The sequence below is a fragment of the Setaria italica genome, chromosome V (assembly GCF_000263155.2).
Source record: "Setaria italica strain Yugu1 chromosome V, Setaria_italica_v2.0, whole genome shotgun sequence".
In the NCBI taxonomy this organism is placed as follows: Eukaryota; Viridiplantae; Streptophyta; class Magnoliopsida; order Poales; family Poaceae; genus Setaria; species Setaria italica.
In genome coordinates, this window is record NC_028454.1 from 27,663,802 (window position 1) to 27,685,284 (window position 21,483).

A 21,483-nucleotide genomic window follows, 5' to 3' on the forward strand; every position below is an offset into this window, starting at 1 on the left:
TCTTGTCCTTTGGGTTGTTAGTATAATTGGCTGTACAAAATACTTTGAAATGATTTGCAAGTTCCAGAGTAGACCAACTACGAAGACTCGACACAATTGTGAGAAACTCGACCCAAGAAGTGTCTGGAAGCAAATTTCATTACTACCACCTCATTTTGTTTTTATTTTTTTTGCTTTCTAGCTATACCATGTTGATTTGTAGTGTTCACACCACTAGATATAAAGTTGAATATTGGAAGCTGATGTAATGTAGATCCGAGCAAAAATGGTCCACACGGGCAAAAAAACGCCAAGCTCACCCACGAACAACCAATAAACCCGGTATTTCTGGCTAGGCTGGAATGCATATCATCTTCATGTGTAAAAATAAATGAAAGTAAATAGGCTCCTAGGCCAGCCCAGTTCAAATTTTTTTGGGCCATCAAAACCATCACCGTGACTGGTCCTATTGTAACAACGGGCTAAGGTTAGACCGACTGGCTCATGATGGGTCATCGGACCAGTCAAAATACAAGAGGATTTTTATTTCCAACTTTTCTATACTAGGTGAGGGTTTGCAACATAGGGTGAGAAGATACAATTTAATCTCTAGGAATGTAATTGCTCAAAGAAAATTGTAAGAATAAAAATGAGCAACAAAAATAACCGAACACAAGAGATGAATTTATCTCGTGGTGTCGATGACTTGCAGGTCACCCATAATCCACGTTGAGGTGGATTCAATGTTCCAGCTGCTCCTCTATCAAAGCCTTGCTTGATGTTTGAGCCGGCTTGGGCATCTAATGAAGATCATGAGCATGTGGTGAGGTCATAATGAAAGTGGCCAACCCATTTTGGAAATGTTAAAAATAGAGCCAAATTTCAAAATTCAAAATGAAAATAAGAAAAAATTTGGCCAAATGTTAGAATTGAATTTTTGAAGGTGCTTGGCATGATAGAAGTGAGGCAATGCAAAAAAATTGGATTAAAATCCCTTCAGTTTGATGGTCAAACATGGATGAACATGGTCAACTTTACACTTTGTTGATTTTTTTCGAAGTGTAGAATTGTTGTCAAGTAGCCATGTTTGGAGGCTTCAATCTTTGATTTTTGCCTAAATAATGTTCTTTGGCCTCAACTAAAAGTTGAAGCACAATGTGAGCACTTCATCGTGGAAGATATCTCTTTCAAAAATTTGAGGTTTAAAAGGGTCAATTATCAAGTCAAAGATACCAAGTGGTGCTGAACTCTATCTTGAAAAATTTTCTAGGTCAGAAAACAGTGATGAATGGCCAATTTTGAACCGAGTTTTTGAAGAATTTTATATATGAACCTAGGACAAACGATCCCAATAAATAAACTTGGATGTTCAGAGAACATTCTGGGAAAGTTCTTGATCCAAACAAATGAGGTTTGGGTATTTAAATTTGAATCCGAAGTTTGAAGGATCACGCTGCCTGGAACTATAACTGACGAACTGAAGAACACTGAAATTTAGTGTTCTTGCTCGATATTCAAATCTTCAAATCTACAAATCCTTTGATCTTTTGATCTAAGACCCAAACTAGAAGTTGAAGCCCTACGTGCTGGCTACAAGTTTGGTTAATGGTTTTGGCGAGATTTTGAATGTTAAATTTGGAGAAAAATTGAATTCAAGTCATCGGTTTTGAAGGGCATGCGCCGGTTTGAGCACAGCAACACCGTCGCCTCACCGCTTGAGCAGCACGGTAAATTTCATGCGTGACACGCGCTGGCAATTGCTGGTACTCCCAATCGTGATCATGGGGGTATTATGTGCACTTGGACTTTTTTGTAGGCATGATGAATATGCCCTCATGACAAGAAAACTGAATGACGACTAAGATGGCAAGATTGAAGCAACATGCATGATGACAAACTTTGAACAAGGAGAATAGGGATTTTGGTAACCACAAGATGTTTTATCTTCTTCTTCCATGCTTAGTAGTCCAGCACAATGCTAAGCATGGGGGAGGCCTTCTTGCACTTAAAAAGGGATGGTAACATCTCCATCAACCTTCTATTTGCCAACCAATTTTTCTAAATGCTTATGCATAATGCTTGAACCTTTGACTTGGTGAAACCTTTGTATTTCTCCCACGATAATAACATGGTTATTAGGAGGACAAACTAGATTTGTTTTATTTTCAATAATATGGCATTGCCATCTCATCAAGAAGTTTTGGAATGTCTTTGCTTTTGAAAAAATGATGAAAGTTGCAACTTTATTTTACCTACACGATATTATATATGACTTGACTAATTGCTCTCTATAATATGAACTTAAAATTGATTTAAATACCAGCTATTTTTTAGTAAGGAGGTTAAATGACTATATTCTAAATTCACAAACATTATGATTGCTCTTTGATTTAAGTTTATCTATGACCTTATAACTTGTCCTTTAAAAAAAATGATCCATATGTTATCTGCATTCATGAAGCTCTTGCAAGGTTCTATCATACCAATGCCTTTATATTAATTTCTATGGCTTGAGACGTAGAAGTGGTTATTCTTTTGTGTTGTCTTTGTTTTGCTGGCCTTTGTTATTCATGCATTATGATTTTCTTTATTGGATATCCAACAAAGCCCATATATATTTTTTGTGATCTTCCTTATACATAACCTATAAGATGAGTATGATTATGTTTTTGGAAGTCATTTTTATCACCCACTAGCAGAAATTTTTTACTTATTTTTCATGCTCGAGGACGAGCATCATTCAAGCATGGGGGGAGAGTCAGTGTATTATCCCTAACAACTGCTGGTTAGATCAAAATTTGTTGTGACAAAATTTGAGAAGTAAAGGAAAATAAAGAAAAGAAAAAAATAAGGAAGAACAAAATAAAAGGGGGTAGGGGGAGTTCCTCATCTTCCGCATCACTATGATTAGGCCGACATGGCTAGTATTTTGTAACATCATACTCATTATTTCTAACCATGTGCAATTCGATGACGAGAGCTTTATTTGTTCCTTGGGACTATTTTTTTGCCACTTGCACATGTCCACCAAACTAAATTTTTGTGTTTCATCTCTCTCCCTCACCAAATTTTATTTTACATGGCCTTTTTGACAAGTCTTAGTAATTCCAATAGTTCTCTCTTAGTCTGACAATATTTCAAATATAATATTTTGTTAGAATTATTTTTACGCACCAAACTCCACATGAGCTTTCCACTTTCATATATGAGTAAGATAGGTTAAAAAATAATATAGTATAGGCTTGAGGGACTTGATGAGATGTAACACCCTAGTTTTATTTTTTTAGAATTTTAATTTTTTTCTAAAATTTTTATAATTAATTAGGTGTGTGTAATAATTTAGAAATAAATATTATTTTCTAAATTTAACAAATGAGTCATAGGTTATAAGAAAGTGTTTGTTCCATTCATGTTGAAATGCATAGTGTTTATTATGTGAAAAATAAATTTCTATTTCCCAAATTTGAATAGGTTTCGAAATAGGGTTTGAAATCTTGAGTATCGAAATTTCTAATTCCTCAAATCTTCTTGGACCAATTCTCAGTGCCATCTTACCCAACATAACACAACCTGACAATCTCATTCTGTCTCTCTCATGGGCTCAATTTCAATCTTAATCCCCCAAATATATATCTTTTCTTCACCTAAAAAAAAGACCTCAACCCAAGCCCAAATAACCCTATCCCATCCACTCTTTCACCAGCGAGTGGACCCCACCCGTCACCACTGTCCCACTAACCCCTTTCCCCTCCACTCTCCCTGCCTCGATCCTCCCCATGGCCCTTCTGCCTCCCTCTTCTCTGTAAAAACGAAGTGCCCAATGAATTATCAAGGAGCAACAACTCTTGTTGATCTTAGCCATCTATGGTGAAATATTATCCAGTCTAGCCTAATTATTCTGTCTCTGATGCAAAGAGAATACTGCAAATGGTTCACAACAAAATGCAATAACATTGACAGTAGTAGATATATATACATGGGCCTCATCAGCACGAATGTTTCGGTAGTGCAACAAGCCAGAGGTAGCAGTATTCACTATTCAGGGACCAAGGCATTCCCAGTATGTGAATTTTTAATTCAACCTACATCACAGACTTCGTTCTGGTTATTGAACTCCAATCATCTGCCGGTTGTATAATGTTGTGGTCATAAGAAAGTGTGGCTCTGATTCGTCTAGCTCCCGCATGCTAGGCAGTCCTCACGGTTGTTCAGAGAACAGATCATTTGTGCCATCTTGGCTTCCACATCATCCTCTGCAGGCTTGCCATTAGCCACCTGCATATGCAAGTGGTTTTTTTTAGTGAGTCGTGATTCAGTAAGTGTTTGGGAAAAGATTGTGAAAGAACTCAAGGGACAGAACATGTACCCCGTTCTCCTTCAGAAGTGTTGTATCGACTGTAAACTTGATCGCGTCAGCAGCTGCTCGTGTGCGTAGATAGTACATTCCAGTTTTCAGGCCCTGACATTGAGCAAGGTTAAAGAAACCATTGTTATAGGCTAAGTACGTATTGGTTGAAGATAATAATTGCTTTGATGAGTCAAGGCTAAATACCTTGGACCAAGCATGGAAGTGCAGGGATGTTAGCTTCCCAAAGTTGGGTTGCTCCATATGGACATTGAGGCTCTGGCTCTGGTCAATATAGCATCCACGGTCAACCGCCATGTCAACCAAAGTTTTCTGCTTGATCTCCCAAACAGTCCTGGTGCAATGATTGCATGGAAACTTTAGTGCTTGAGCAGTAATTGAATCTGGTAGAAAATAAGCATACAAGGTTGAATACAAACTTGTAGATTGCTTTAAGATCATCTGGGATTTCTGCCATCTTCTGGACAGAACCATCTTCATATATCATCTGATTTTTCAGAGCAGGAGTCCAAATGCCCATTTCAGTCAGATCATGAAGAAGGTGCTTGTTAACCACAACAAACTCGCCACTAGAAGAAAAACAGAAACATCAATATAAGCACATGTAAATCAGAATGTAAGCACTCCAAGAAGCATATTTCCTGACCTTAGAACCCGTCGACTGTATATGTTAGATGTGTAGGGTTCAAAGCACTCATTATTGCCAAGGATCTGACTAGTGGAAGCAGTGGGCATTGGAGCAACAAGAAGAGAGTTTCTGACTCCAACTTTAGAAATAGTCTCCCTTAGAGATGGCCAGTTCCATCTGTTAGATGGGACTACATTCCACATGTCAGGTTGGAGAATGCCCTACAAAGGGAGTGGGATAAGATAACATTTGATTAATTTTTAAGGTCAATGCACAAAAATTTGAGGGTAAAACTAAACATAAAACACTACAGTATCAATAATTAAAAAGAGAAATTTTGAAAAAGGAAACCTTGCTGACAGGGCTGCCTTCATATGTTTCATAAGGACCTTCTTTAGCGGCAAGTTCAGCAGAAGCTTTCAGAGAATGATAATAAATTGTTTCAAAAATGTCCTTATTCAACTGCTGAGCCTGAAAAAGATATTATTTGTTACACACCAGCTAAGTACAGAGGGCAATAAACTGCAAACGCTGAGCTGGGAAAAGTACCTCAGTTGAATCGAATGGCATGCCAAGTAATATGAAAGTATCTGCCAAGCCTTGAACACCTATGCCAATTGGCCTGTGACGCATATTTGATCTCTTTGCAGTCTCAACAGGATAGTAATTAATATCAATAATTTTGTTGAGATTGTAAGTGACAGTTGACGTAACCTGGCAAAATCAACAATGTATCAGAACACCCATTAACATAGGAAATAATCAAGGATACAAGACAAATAGGATCTGAACAAACCTCAGCTAGCTTCTCAAAGTCAAAATATCTATTTTTTGAATCACTGCTGCCCACAAGCTTAGATGGATGGGATTCTAAAGGAACACCCTATGAAAGAAGTTTATCATACAGCACATCAGAATACAACCTTCATGATTGAATTAGCTGAGACACTGACAAGAAATACCTTTTCCCTTACGAAGCGTGGCAAGGCAATAGATGCTAGGTTGCAGACAGCGGTTTCAGTAGGGCTCGTGAACTCAATTATCTCAGTGCACAAATTTGATGATTTTATTGTGCCCAGATTCTGCTGGTTACTCTTCCTATTGCACGTATCCTGAAGACAGTTAAGAACCATTATGGAGAATCCTTGTTGCCCAATAGTTGAAGCTGGCAAAATTTGCCAAAAGATTCACAAGTCCAGAAGCAGGTACATCTATTTGTATTGGTGGTTGCCAAACCTACCTTGTAAAGCATATATGGTGTACCAGTTTCTATCTGTGCCTTTAAAATGTCAAACCAGAGGCTCTGTGCTGGAACAACTTTCTTTGCCTTGCCCTGAAACCAGAAAGTAAGGTTACTAAAGTATGCCCCCATTTCACTATTTAATATACTATATATACAAATACAATTTTAGGCTTACTTCTCTCTCATATTTCTTGTACAAATTCTGAAACTCATCACCCCAGCAATCAGCCAATCCTGGAGCTTCATTAGGGCAAAACAGTGACCATTCTCCGTTATTCTGGACTCTTTGCATGAACAGGTCAGGAACCCATAAAGCATAGAAAAGATCCCTTGCACGATGTTCCTCCTGTTAAATTATCATTCAGAATAGCAAGTCTTAGAAATTTGCAGGTCCATTCAGAATTTAGAAGGAATGGTTAAACAATGCTAGAGGCTTGAAGAGCAGAAAAAACATGCACATATTCCTTGACTAGAATGTTGGGAATCTATATCATGCAGAAAAAGACTAGTGTGCTATTTCTACAAGGCACTAACTTATACCAAAAAAATAATTGAACAACCATTTGTAAGGGCTCCCAGCACAGGTAAAGAAACAATTTTATGTGATGGAATCAGGATCCCTTTGGTTGGGCTTTCAAAGTGCTTTGGCTTTGAAGAAAAGCCAAAAGCCAACCAAAGGGGTAACCCCGTACCCTTGACTTCAAAGAAAAGCTGCTTTTTCCTCTATACAAATCTCACAGCCACTCCCCCGCCATGCCATCCGTTATGTGCGTATCGGTTCGATTTCTTTTTTCTCCTGTCACCCCCTCCCTCTGGCTCGCTCATCTCTCGCCTCGTTCGTTTCCGCAGCGCTCTTTGGGCCGCAGCTAGGGTTTGTCCGGCAGCGGCCCTTGCCGGCAGTTGCCCCCTCCGGCCTCCCTCCACCCTCCTCCCAGGTGTCTACGCCCCTGTCCGCCCCAGCGCCCATGTCCACCTCCCTCGGTTCTCCTCCCAGGCGCACGCCTGTAGGTGCGGCCGGCGGCGACGGTACTAGCCAGCGGCGCCCCTAGACGGCGGCATCGACCCCCGCATGCCAGCCCCTGCATCCTCCCTCCGCCCTCCTCCAAGGAGATCTGTAAGTGACCAAATCAATCCTCCTTTCCTGTTAGTGACCAAAATCGATTGGATTTGAGTAGTAATCATTCGATTCATGTAGCGATCATTCGATTTGTGTTGCAATTGTTCCATTTGTGTAGCAACTAGTGGTTGTTGTGCCCGAGTGTCTATGGAGATTGAGAACATCAGTATGTGATGAAGTCAAATTGGTACATAGATGTTTAGCATGCTTGATTACTAAACAAAAATGAATGACAAATTACTTGTTGCATGATTTATACTAAATTGAATGAAATATTTGTTTGTGCTTGATTCAAGAATGGCTGATAAGGCAGATTGATATGACGCCAATGTGAGGCATTTCATTGATATCTGCAAAGGAGAGATAGAAGCTGGGAATAGACCGTTGGGATTTCCCAATAGGAATGGTTGGAAAAATGTTATATCTAAGCATGAAGAAAAAACTGGTCAGAAGCTAACAAAGAAACAATTGAAGAACAAGTGGGACAATATGAAAAAGGAATATACATGGTTCATGGAGTTCAAGAATAGTGCAACTGGGCTTGGATGGAATGAGACAAAGCGAACTGTTGAGTGCTCTAATGAATGGTGGGATGAACACCTAGTTGTAAGCACTTTACTGTCATTATTCATTAATCATTTTCAATGCTTTCATACTATGTTACTTGCTAATTAACCCTTTGTTTCATTTAATTTCAGAGGCGCAATAATCCTGAGAAAGGTATCAAATGCAACCATGTGAGGTTCAGAGAACAAGATCCAAAGCACCTTGATGATATGCATATATTGTTTGATAAGATACATGTCAGTGGCGCTAGTGCATGCTGCCCTGGAGATGTATCCTTTGATGAGTCAAGTGATGACGATATGAGTGAGGTACAAAAAACTCAAGACATTGATGATGTGAAGATGGCTGCTTTGAAGAAATCAAAGCCAAGGAAAAGAAACGCAAGGAACACTCTAGTTCTATTGAAGAGAAGGATGAGAAGAGCCCATTCTTTCGACTACACAAGAATACATGTTTGAAGATAGAAACTGCAGCAGATAAGATATCCTCAAGTGTTGAAGCTTCATCGACTCCTCCAACCAATCCAGTCCCAAGCATTTCAGAAGTCATGAAGATGGTTAAAGATTGTGGAGTGCAACAAAGAACTGCTCTAATGCACATAGCCACCTTCCTGATTGTGAAACCTGAATTTAGGGAGGTCTTTAGCTCACTAGAAACAAATGAAGGCAAGTTTGATTTGTTTGAGAGGGAGCATGAAAAGGAGTTGCTCAAGCGTCAGTAAAACTATTCCCTAATTTAGCTAGTGTTGTGTTGTGAACCAATATTTGTTTATTTCCCTTTGTTGAGAACCATTAGTTGCCTGTTATCCGAGAGACCATTTGTTGAGACTATTTGAGAACCATTGGTTATGTGTTTATGTGTTGTCCATATATTTGTTTATGTGTTGACCATCCATATGTTTATGTGTTGTCCATATATTTGTTATGCTTTTGTGTTGTCCATATATTTGTTTATGTGTTGTCCATACTTGTGTCTGTAGATGGATGCCAACATGGAAGAATTGGCCAAAAAGGGGCACAAGGGACTATTGCTTCTACCTGAACTTTCCCAGCAGGTTGCTGTCATTGGTCAAACGGGAAACATGTACACATAACGGTATTTTAACAAAGGAAAATACAGGGAAACATCAGAAACTGGACTTCAATGGGTTATGAGGTGCTTTGGTCATCTGAGATACTTTTATAAGATGTTTCGAATGAGCACTGATATTTTCATGGCACTTCATGATTTGCTCATCTCGAATTACGGTTTGACCTCAACTAACAATGTGTCATCAATTGAGTCATTGACGATGTTTCTATGGATCGTCGGAGGACCCCAATCATTTTCACAAGCTGAAAATCGTTTTACACGGTCGCTATGGACAGTTCACACCAAGTTTCATGAAGTATTGAAATGTTTGTGCAAGTTAGCAAAGGACAATATCAAGCTAAGAGATCCAACTTTTAGTAATGAGCATGAAAGGGTGAAAGAGGACCGTTTCCGGCTTTATTTCAAAGGCGCTATTGGAGCTATAGACGGTTCACATGTTAAAGTTGGCGTTCCAGCAGAGGAAGTGGTTAACCACACATGTCGATATGGATATACATCTCAGAACATGCTAGTTGTTTGTGACTTTGATATGAGGTTTATCTTTGCGGTTGCTGGTTGGTCGGGTTCTGCACATGACACACGGATCCTCAATCATGCATTAGCGAATTTTCCGTCATTTCCCGTGGCTTCCAAAGGTATGCACTGTTCGTTAAGAGTTAGTAATAGTTCTATTGTTGTTTTCCTTTCCTGATTTCATTTGGTTTTGTAGGAAAATATTATCTTGTGGACTCTGGTTATCCAAACCGAGTAGGATATCTTGCCCCTTTCAAAGGAAGCACATACCATATACCAGAATTCCGGCTTCGTTCTAGGCATCCTCCTCAAGGGAAGTACGAGATTTTCAATTTTTTGCATTCATCCCTTCGAAATGTCATTGAGCGAGCTTTCAAAGTCTTGAAGCGGAAGTGGCATATTTTGAAGGACATGCCAAGTTTCTCCACTCATACTCAGAAGCATATCATTCTTGCTTGCATGGTATTGCATAATTTTATTCGTGAGAGCAATTTACATGATAAAGTGTTCAATAGATGTGATGCTAATGAGGACTACCTACTACAAGAGACATGTGGCACAACCCAAACACAAGGAGATGAGAGTCCATATGGGGAGAATGAGGATACGATGAATACCATTCGCAGTAGAATAGCTGATGCTTTGGTTAGTGCGAGAGGGAGATAATTATGTGGACCATATGTTAATGGTGGACATTTATATGAACCATATATCTTTTGTCAAATGTTATCTTTGTATTCATGTGGACCATATGGTAACGGTGGCTACAAAACTTAAAAAAATAAATTTTCCTTTCTAAAATGGTAATTTACATGTGATTAAGTGAACAACACAGTGTTTTACGATCAATTTGCATAGCAACAGTCCCTCAGACCTTCGAGGGGCATTACAGACCTTTCTTGCCAAACCTACAGTTTCATAGCTGTTTCAACCAAACAGCTTTCTGCTTTCTCACAGCTGACAGCTCATAACAGCTTTTCCACAGCTCACAACCGACAACAGCTTTTCCACAGCTCACAGTCCAACCAAACAGACCCTCAATATAGCAGTAAGCATATATAAAGTCAACTTAGTGCCGCAGTTACTGCAGGAGACTAATGGCTTATGGTTTTCATACACAAAAAGTAATTTCACTTTACACACTAACAGTAGAGATTTTACCTTTCCATGGTTCTTTCTCAGATCAAGGAACTCAAAAATGTCAGCATGCCAAGGCTCCAAGTACACAGCAAATGCACCTAAATTTTAGAACCTCATAAGAATTTCTGAAGACAATGATATTAAAATTAAAAATAATGACAGAGCATACCCTTTCTTTTGCCGCCACCTTGATCAACATAACGAGCAGTATCATTGAAGACGCGTAACATAGGAACAATTCCATTCGATGTTCCATTTGTTCCTCGAATGTAACTACCAGTAGCACGAATATTGTGAACCGAGACACCAATTCCTCCAGCTGATTTGCTTATGACAGCACATTCCTTCAGAGTTTCATAGATTCCCTCAATGCTGTCATCTTTCATGCAGATAAGGAAACAGCTGCTTAACTGCATCATAGAGAACACAACAGTAAATAAACAATCTCACAACCCACATTCAAAATCATCTAGCAGGGAGCAGGGACGGTACTTGGGGCCTTGGTGTGCCAGCATTGAAAAGCGTTGGTGAAGCATGTGTAAACCAGCGCTGAGACATGAGATGGTAAGTCTTGATGGCAGACTCAATGTCTTCCTTGTGTACCCCCACCGAAACCCTCATTAGCATGTGCTGTGGCCTTTCAACAACCTTCCCGCCAAGCTTCAAGAGGTAAGACCTCTCCAGAGTCTTGAAACCAAAGTAGTCGTAGTCAAAGTCCCTATCATAAATTATCTCGCTGTCCAAGCGAGCAGCGTTCTGAAATATGAAAGCATTTGGAGCCTTGTGAGGGATGACTTACATAAAGGCAAGTGCATAGCACAACAGATTTACTGTACTGTGTCAGATTTAAAAAAAAAACTTATAAAAAAAGCAATGGAACAGTACATTTAACCCCGAGAAACAGAGCAACAGTATCTATACAGGTGTCCTGTCAGAAATGTGTGAGGGCCAATCGGAATATCACCTTCATGATGATTTCATAAACATCTTCAGCAACCAGAGGGGCCATCAGCCCAGATCTCTCGTTGAAGTGCATGTACATGTCCTTAATCCTGCACCCACGACAGTCACACGTCAATTAAGAACCGAATCCTCGAATCCAGCCTTACTCCCGTCGCTATGAATGGTTGAAATAAAGGCCAAAATCAACCGTCACTTACGTCTCCGAGAAAGACTTCTTGGTGTTCTTGTGCAGATTCGACACGGCAATCCTCGCCGCCAGCTTCACGAACCACGACAGAGAAAGGGGGCAACCAGCCCCACGTCAGGACAGCGAAGAAAATAGAGCTGAAACCAAGACGAGGATTTCGCAGCGGGCTCCTCACCGACGCGTAGTCCGGGTGGGACGCGGTCATGGCCGCCGCGGTCTCGGCGGCGAGCTCGTCGAGCTGGCTTGTGGTTACGCCCTTGTATACGCCCGCGCAGACCTTCTGCGCGACGAGCACCGGGTCGCAGTGCTCCTGGCTGAGGCCATAACTGAGCTTCTTGAGGCGCGCCGTGATCTTGTCGAAGTGCACCGTCTCCTGCCGCCCGTCCCGCTTGACCACGTACATGTTGCCCGCCGGCGAGGACTAACGTCGAACAGCTGGTGGGCGCCTCCGCGCCGCCGCCGCCACCGCCAAGCTCTGGATGAGAGGCAGGCGATGGGTGAGGAAAGGTAGGGTTTGGGACGGATTTGAGTGCCTTCCGTTCCGGCGCGGAAGATGCGATGAGTAATTAAGAAGTGGAGGATTTGTGTGTTTTTTTTTTTTTGTGCTCGCTGGGGAAGAAAACGTCTGGGTTCGGATTGGGTTTGGCGCGCGGGCGCGGAGGCATTTCCCGCGCGATTTTGGCACGGTGGAGCGGGTGACCGGGGGTTGGTGGCTGGCGCTGTCCGCCGTGGGCCCTAAGATAGAGCCCGAGACGCCGACTTGCGGGCCGCGCGATTCGGCCTCCTGGGCCCTCGTGTCAGTGAAAATACCAGGCTCTGCCGATCGCCGACTGCCACAGAGCGCAGCAACGTCGAAGAAGAGACGAGAGCAGAGCTCGCAGAGACTGAAGGCAACCGCGCTTGTAGCGCAGTGGTGTCGTCGTCTCCCGGTGGCAGCGCACCCACCAGGTTGGATCACCAGCAGGAATGACTCGGGTATTGCACCGGAATTTATTTCTAAAATTTAATTACACAGGTTTTCAATGTATGCATGGAGCTATAATATTACTATAGTGTGCCCATTACTTAGAAGCGTTTTGCGGCTTCATTGATATTTGTAATGGCAACTTAAAAAAAGTGGAGGATATAGAGAACACAGAGAGGAGGATGGCATTTCATTTCGTTGGTACATAATAAGTCCATCCAATCCAACATGTACTCCCTCCCTCCCCTCTTTTTTACGTGTCACGTTAGATTTGTTTTAAATCAAAATTGCCCAACTTTAATCAAATTTATAGAAAACATAACATCTACAATTTCAAATTTGTTTCACTGAATTCATGAATATATTCGATGGTGCGTATATTTGGAAGTGTAGTTTTTTCTATAAATTTAATCAAAATTTGATAATTTGACTTGGTACAACGTGGCGTGTAAAAAAAACTAGAGCGAGTAAGTTATTAGTTATTTGAGCGTTGAACTTAATGGATTTTCGGATGTGTCACGTCTTGTCATTCATAGTATTAAGTAAGTTTTCAACTACCGCGTTCTCATTTTCCTCTTCTTCGGTATATCATAATCAGACTGAGATCACGCGCCAAGTTTCAGGCCGGCCCAATCATCATGTAACTCGGCCCAACTAATGTCAGTACCGCCTAATTTTCATTTTTTAGAAAAAGAAGAGACAGCCTATTCTATTCCTGATAAATGTAGTACTACGCAGCTAGGGCAATACAATTCGCTACGATCTACTGCAACGTTTCACAACATCGCATCTTTAGTGGAAAACTCGGAAGCGAGGCGCGGTTGCCTGCTGAATAACATCACCACACAATAACTGGCTAAACTCACTATGAGCAAAATCATTTTAACCCATAACGATAGCACATGAAAACATGCAGACATCCTATTGAAAAATTAAAATGAAACATATCCTGTGACACACACCTGGCTCAGATATACACGCGGGACACGACGCTGCGGTAGATACCGAACCAACAGTACAGTTGTGACGCTGAAGAACACTGGTTTCCTTTTAAGCAAATCCCACACATATGCAATGAGTTCATAACAGGTTGCGCGCTCACTTCCCACCTAGCGAGGGAAACTGGGCTTGATCTTGAATCGCCGGCGCCAGAGCACCTGGCTCGCGAGGGCTGTAACCGCTACGGAATCCACCGCGGTCACCACGACCCCTGCCACGACCACGTCCACGCCCACCAGGGCTGTAGTACCTTTCGCCCTCTGCTGGCTTCAGGAATTCATTTATGCTGACAGACTGCATGAGAAGAAAAAAAAAGGTAAATGACTAAAACTGGAGCAAAAGGAGAGCTCCATATACTTCAGTTTACCTTCTTGGCGCGCTCATCCCTTTCAGCATTTTCTTTCTTCTTCTCTTTGTCAGAACCCTGCAACAATTTAGTGAAAAAGTGAACAATACTGTAGAATCTGTGCAGAGAGAAGGAACATGAGAAATTGTTCCTACCAGCTTGATGAAGATCTCATCGGAGCCCTTTTTCACTGAAAGTTGTTGCATGGACTGCAACTCCTTGTCCACCTCAACCTTTCTCACTTCAGTCTTTAATCCAAGTAAAGCTTTCCTCTTCTCTTCCAGTACTTTCTCATATTCTTCCAATGTCATCTCCTGTGAAAGCAAGTGGGTTTAAATAACAATTAATTGAATAGCAATAAAATTGAACACAATTATGAGCCCATAGTAAAGAAATTTGGTGTTTCCAGATCATAATGGCAACAGAATACTGCATCGGAACATCTAGAACTGAAGCATGCTAGAACAATACAATATCATAACTGACCTGCAAGGCTTGGACGTGGGAGTATGCACAAAGGAAATATTAAAGAAAAAGGTTTCATATATTCAATTCAAACTAAAAGAACACAGACAAACAAAACATATGCATCAGATAAAGATTATAAAACATCTACCGAACTCAATCAATTAACATAAACTCCCAAGCCACATGCTCTCAAAAAAGAGATAAAGTAAACCTCTAGGGTATGACATGCGCAGGCCAGTGGATGTTCATGTTTTTTAAACAGAGGGCTATTCATGTACAGCAGCTTCCTGAATTCATGCACGCAAAGGTAATGCATGAAAACCTTGATACTGCCACCTAAGCTGCCTATAGGCTGGGTGAAATTGAGAACTTGCAGAGCCAACCGTTTTGTTGGATGTGCAAGACTCACTGGATCAATCAGCCCACAATCGGTAATAGGTGATCTTGGGAAAACATGAGCACACCAGACAACTTCTAAATATCATGTTAATATCACAGATGCATCTGCACAAAGCCTAATAAAATTTTCCATTGTCAGTGCTTAAAGTTAACACACAGAAAACAACTTGCTATTGACTGCAGCTAATAAGCACAATCACTCAGTTCATGCTGTTACACAGAAATGTAACACTTTCACATACTTTGTGGCGGTGCATAACATATGCCTTCTTGCAAACACGTAAGAGACCAGAGACCAGACTGGTTATAACGATATCAAAAGGAAGGAACAATTGTAGAATGTATACATTTCAATGCCTAGCCCTTCAATTATCGTTATGTTATTGTTAGTGGTTAACTTAAGCATAACTGAAAAATTTGTAGTTTGCATTTGTATAACTTTCATACGTATGTGTGTATGTGAGGAATAATAATAACCAGGTGAATTGAAAACTGCAATACTTCGGCAGTATGAATTTTGTGACTGATTACAAACAAGTTCTATGTTGCTTCCCGTTAATAAGATTGCAAGTATCATCACGGGAATGGAACAGGACTCAAGGATTTTGATCCATTATATTGTAGATTTTCAGCAATGATATTTATGAATCACTCATCTTACACTGCTCCACATATCAGGGCTTTGGTACAAACATATTGAATACTTAGCACCAATAATATTTAGGTTAATTAAGATTTAAGAGACACAAACTTTGGCTGGCATCCAAGAAAAAGGTCAGCTGCAACATCTACAGCTAAACAAGCATTGCATGCTAACTTAGTAATCCAGGACATACAGTTACATCTAAGCTGCAGTTGTAGCACTTACCATTTGAAAATATCAACAACTACCTGAGTGGATAAACTATTGTATGCTACTGGAGACTCAAGAGTTGATGCACTTAGCAAACATGAAGCCTATCACAGGATTTGCTCAATTCCCTCCAGCCTTTCAAACATCACTTCTAAGTTGTAACTAACACCTCGTACTAATGTGGACTCAGACATGTCTTTTTCAAACTGATGGTACCTTAATAATCTGCGACTTCATCATCATAAAAGCTTCAGGGAACTAGTTTTCTGACACTTACCAATGTTAAAACAAAACAAAGTTAACTGTGAATATGTTACATACTTGAATGTAAAAAATTGCTCACTGAATCGCAGAAATAATCTAACTTTTGCGCCAATATATCCAAGAATGATATGATTTGCATAGGAAGTACCAAATGCTTTACAATTTTTAAACAAACATGGCAGTAGCAAGGTGAGCAAGAAAAACAGACTTTTAGGTATACCATGCAAGAAGAGTAATCTAAAAGTACTTTAGTGCATTTCTAGCACTTAAATCATGTTTTAAGTATGCGCTGTAAAAACTTAGGGTAGAAGACAGAAAACTTGAAGCTTAAAGAAATTTATTCCTTCACAGTTCACACCATAGCAGACCAGTGTCATTTCCGGATTGAGAAATGGATTTCCTTCAAGCCCACAACAGTACAGTACATATGCAAGTTGTATATTTAATTAGAGTAGAGTGCAACTTATACCTTATCTTCAGGCTCCTCCTCTTCAGTTGGTTCGCCTTCCTTGCCCTTCTCAACCTCAGAATGTGGCACCTCCTCCAGCTTGTTTTCATCCTCAGCTACAGCAGGAGTTCCCTCAGTATTAACAGCTTCTAATGTTTCTCTGATGATTTGTAACAAAGAGTAATGCATTAAGTTAATTCTTCATATCAAATATTGCTCCAAAATAACAGATATAAAATTACGAAAGGAAACTCACTGTGCTTCATCAGTTACAGTTCCCCAGTTGCCACGGCCAGCCCCCTCACGCTTCATCTCATATCCTCTCCCTGTACCGCTGTGGCGCTCATAAGCCCGGCGAGGGGGGCGACCAGACTCATCACCACCCTCCCCATCAGTGTAGCCGCCACGGCGGCCACCACCACGGTAAGGCTGACGTGGTCCACGGCCCCTTTCCATAGCCCTTCCTTCACCATCCTCTCTTCGCGGGAAACCATCTCCAAAGCTGCCTCCGCCATAACCTCCCTCAACACCATTGGCATCACCCTCACCATATTCACGCCTTGGGCCCGTCCTGCCTCCACGGAAGCCACCTCTACCACGCCCTGGTCCACCTCGTCCTGCCCCATCGCGAGCTGGAGCGCCGTGGTTCCTGGACTCCTTTACTGCAAAACAATGGCACATCAATGGCACATCAATGTATTCCAGTGTTAACAACCTGCGTCTGTACAAAAGCTACTGACTAAATGAGAAATTGAATTGCAGAATGCCAGAATCCCATAAAAATTGAAATTTACTCTAAAATGTTGCGTAAGCAGGTATAATAACAAAAAATCTCACACTAAATAGCCACAGACGAGCACAAAGCCGAACGCCCCGCTCTCCGCTGTACCAGATTAACCCTTATGTGCAGCAATCCCGTACAACCGTGGTACATCTCAGCCCAAACTCCTCAGATTCACGCATCAGATTCAAGGCACAAACGCTGAACCCCCGACTTCCGATCCGATTCGAACGAAAACGTGTAAACTCACCAGCCTGCGCGGGCGGCGGCGGCTTGGTGGGCAGCTTCGCCGGGGCGGCGGGCGCCGGCTTGGGCGACGCAGCCGCCTTCTTCTCGGCGGCGGCGATGAGGTGCGAGGGGTCGTCGTTGTCGACGTCGACGAGGAGGTCGAACTGGTTCTTCGTGCCCATGGCGCCCCTCTCCCGGCCTCAACTCCCCCAAATAAATCACCGGAAACACCAATCCAACCCTTCAATCAGCAACCTAGAACAACGCCACAGGAGAAGAGACCGCCATGGATGGGCGAATCGAATCGAATCGAGACGGCAGGTAGGCTAGGGTTTAGGGGTGGAAAGAAGACGAGGGGGTGAAGTGGTGTTGGGCGAGTCAGTGAGAGAGGGAGGTAGTAAAACCCTAGCCGCCACTTGGACTCTCCACTACCCCGGCTATCGCTCTCCCCGGAGAGCACGCTTCGATTTGACAAATTACGGATCTGGGTGCGTGGTTTCCTGGTAATCATGTGCTTGCCACTGCGCTCAGTAGAGGAGTGGTGGGAGCTGCGGAGCGAGTGAGGGAGGGTTGTTTTGTCATTTTGTCCTTCTGGTGTGGCCTGACTCGCGTCGGGAATTCTTGAGGTGTGTTCTGGGCCTTCGTATAACTAATGGGCCTCAGTGTTGAGAAAGATCAGTTCCATTTTCTCAGTTGGGCCTACGGGAGTCTGTAGGCCATAAAAGTGGCATATCCCATTTATCTTGAGGAAAAATTATACTTTTCATCTCTTAAATATTGTAAAAATATGGCATTCATCTCTTATATTTTATTTGGTGCAAATAAGATATGAGAAAAATGCCAGAGAGGGAGGAGTCTCGACAAGAGAGACCATTCCTTACCTAAGGGTATATTTGGTTCCTCAGCTAGCTTTTATTGGGCTTGCTTTGCTCAGCAAGGTAAAACCTTGCTAGGGACGGCAAGCCAAATTGGCTCTCCTGATCGAGATAGCCAAAAGAATCTTACGTGATTTCTTGTCCGGTTCATTTCAAAAATTTTGCCTAGGCACCAGCAATGTATGGGTGCACCCCTGGTCTTAAGGTAGGTCCCACAAGGGATTTAACATCAACTAACACCAGAGCCGCAATGTAGAGAACCAGCACCTGAGTCCATGCGTGGGACCGGCTAAAAAATTCCCCGACTCCTTTTTCCCGTCGTTACTTCCCGGGGGTTCTCATCCAGTCCGTCCCTATCCCGCCACCGTTTGTCCGCCTCCATCCTCATCCGCTCAAGTCCCGATCCGTGCCACTGGTCGCGGCCGTCCGAGCCGCTACCACCGGCGCCAAGCATCCGACTCCAGCTTGGCCACGGCAACCTTGGACGCGGCAGATGAATCTTCCGGCTGGGCCTAGGAGGGCGACGGCGGTGCTCGAGATCTAGCCCAGCGAGGTGCCGCGCCACTCCCACACAAGTGCTCCGCTGCTCCCACGCAAGTGCTCCGCCGCTTCAAGGTGATTTGTTCTATGCGATATATACGCATTACGCTGCCTGCTTGCTAGGATGCGATTTGTTCTGTGCGATGTCTGTGCAATGCATAGATGTGATTTGTTCCTTTTGTTCTGGTAGCCTGATTGCTGACTTATATATACTGCCATACCAGATGAAGTTTTCTCCATAAACATGTCGAGCAATGGAATATGTGTCATGTTAATCTAATTTAGAGATACATTAACCAATGTCAATACAATTTCTTATTAATTTAGGAATACAACAACTCTGATGAAAAATTTGGAAATTACAAGATACTTGCAAGGACTGGGACACATTAAACTACACAGGTTGTGTTCTAAGTTTGCTGACCACCAAATTTTTCCCATATATGTTCCACCAAATCTGACTGGAGATGTTTGTGTGCCTCTTTATCATGAATAGTATCATTGATCTCTAGGATTCTACTAAATCCATGTATTGGTCCATGGTCAAGTCCTGTTATTGGTCTGGTAGATCGTTCTTCTTCATATGTGTTATCTTGATGCAACTGATAGGAGTCTCTCTTATCCTCAATTATCATATTATGTAGAATAATGCATGCCATCATAATATCTTCTAGCTCTTTCCTGTCCCAAAGACGTGCAGCGTGACGTATAATGGCCCAATGTTTTTGTAGAATCCCAAAAGCACACTCGGCATCTTTTCTTGCTGCCTCTTGATGCTAAGCAAACAGTCTATCCTTTTGACTTAAAGGTAGAGGGATTGATTTGACAAATGTTGCCCACTCAGGAATATGTGTCATGTTAATCTAATTTAGAGATACATTAACCAATGTCAATACAATTTCTTATTAATTTAGGAATACAACAACTCTGATGAAAAATTTGGAAATTACGAGATACTTGCAAGGACTGGGACACATTAAACTACACAGGTTGTGTTCTAAGTTTGCTGACCACCAAATTTTTCCCATATATGTTCCACCAAATCTGACTGGAGATGTTTGTGTGCCTCTTTATCATGAATAGTATCATTGATCTCTAGGATTCTACTAAATCCATGTATTGGTCCATGGTCAAGTCCTGTTATTGGTCTGGTAGATCGTTCTTCTTCATATGTGTTATCTTGATGCAACTGATAGGAGTCTCTCTTATCCTCAATTATCATATTATGTAGAATAATGCATGCCATCATAATATCTTCTAGCTCTTTCCTGTCCCAAAGACGTGCAGCGTGACGTATAATGGCCCAATGTTTTTGTAGAATCCCAAAAGCACACTCGGCATCTTTTCTTGCTGCCTCTTGATGCTGAGCAAACAGTCTATCCTTTTGACTTAAAGGTAGAGGGATTGATTTGACAAATGTTGCCCACTCAGGATAAATTCCATCAGCTAAGTAGTACCCCATATTATATTCTGATCCATTAACAGTAAATTTAACCTCCGGAGCCCTTCCTTGTAACACCTGTGTGAACAATGGTGATTGGTTTAACACACTGAGATCATTGTTTGCACCAGGTGTGCCAAAAAAGGCATGCCAAATCCAACGATCGTAGGAGGCAACTGCTTCGAGCATGATAGTGGGAACCTTATGGTCACCACGTGTAAATTGCCCCTTCCATGCAATTGGACAATTTCCCCAATGCCAGTGCATGCAATCAAGACTTCCCAACATCCCAGGAAACCCACGCGCCTCTCCAACTTGAAGTAAGTGTTGGATATTATCATATGTAGGTCTTCTAAGATATTGCTGGCCAAAAATGTGTCTCACACCTTGAACAAATGTAATCATGCACTCTAAAGTTGTGCTTTCAGCAATTCCAAATGATTCGTCCATAAGGTCAGCTGGGGAGCCATATGCTAACATTCGGAGGGCAACCGTGCATTTCTGCAGCGGTGAAAGACCTACCTTGCCAAATGCATCTCTCCATAACTTAAAATATGGGGACCAATTTCCTAATGCTTCAACAATTTTCAAAAATAATTGCTTTCTCATCCGAAATCTTCTGTGGAATTGGTAATCAGTGTACAAAGGATTCTTGGAAAAGTACTCAGCAACTAATTTGGCATGACCAGCTTCATGATCTCTGTTAATGTACCTTCGTGAGTAGCCGCTGCGCTGATTAGAGCTGCTACCTTGTACTTTAGCTTGAAGTTTAGCTTCAATTCGAGCTTGCATCTTAGCTTCCACTCGAGCCACCATTGGGTCATTGATTTCCTCCCACATGAGGTTGTGGAGGTAGTCAGTTGTGAAAAAATCATCTAAATTGGTGGACTGATTTTCTGAGTCTTCAGACATTGTTGGCTATGGTCTGATTTGGAAGAGGGAATAGAAGCAAGTGAAGCATGGGAGAGTGGTCTGGAGGTTGTGGTCTTGTGGAGGTAGCTAGTCCAACTACATATTCTATTTATAGATGGCACCTGCCAACAACTACCTTCTCCAACAGCTAGTTTTCCAACGGCTAGTTC

At 41.9% G+C, this 21,483-nt stretch overlaps 2 protein-coding genes across 2 annotated transcripts; both read right to left on the bottom strand.

The window, feature by feature from the left end:
- Positions 1-3,889: 3,889 nt before the first annotated feature.
- LOC101769230 (ribonucleoside-diphosphate reductase large subunit) lies at positions 3,890-12,461 on the bottom strand. Its single transcript, XM_004969030.3, has 17 exons — positions 11,971-12,461; positions 11,806-11,867; positions 11,610-11,697; positions 11,138-11,401; positions 10,815-11,055; positions 10,667-10,743; positions 6,392-6,562; positions 6,214-6,306; positions 5,936-6,085; positions 5,770-5,856; positions 5,523-5,687; positions 5,325-5,444; positions 4,992-5,194; positions 4,765-4,914; positions 4,532-4,679; positions 4,346-4,438; positions 3,890-4,254 (listed from the first exon to the last, which is right to left on the bottom strand). Exons 1-17 carry the CDS (start codon positions 12,196-12,198, stop codon positions 4,153-4,155), a joined length of 2,442 nt encoding a protein of 813 aa, XP_004969087.1. The 5' UTR covers positions 12,199-12,461; the 3' UTR covers positions 3,890-4,152.
- A 1,155-nt stretch (positions 12,462-13,616) lies between these two features.
- On the bottom strand, positions 13,617-17,964 carry LOC101769634 (RGG repeats nuclear RNA binding protein A). The gene is made up of 6 exons (XM_004969031.3): positions 17,568-17,964; positions 16,793-17,198; positions 16,558-16,696; positions 14,260-14,418; positions 14,126-14,182; positions 13,617-14,052 (listed from the first exon to the last, which is right to left on the bottom strand). The coding sequence occupies exons 1-6, from the start codon at positions 17,725-17,727 to the stop codon at positions 13,858-13,860; spliced, it is 1,116 nt and encodes a 371-aa protein (XP_004969088.1). The 5' UTR covers positions 17,728-17,964; the 3' UTR covers positions 13,617-13,857.
- Between the last annotated feature and the right edge of the window lie 3,519 nt (positions 17,965-21,483).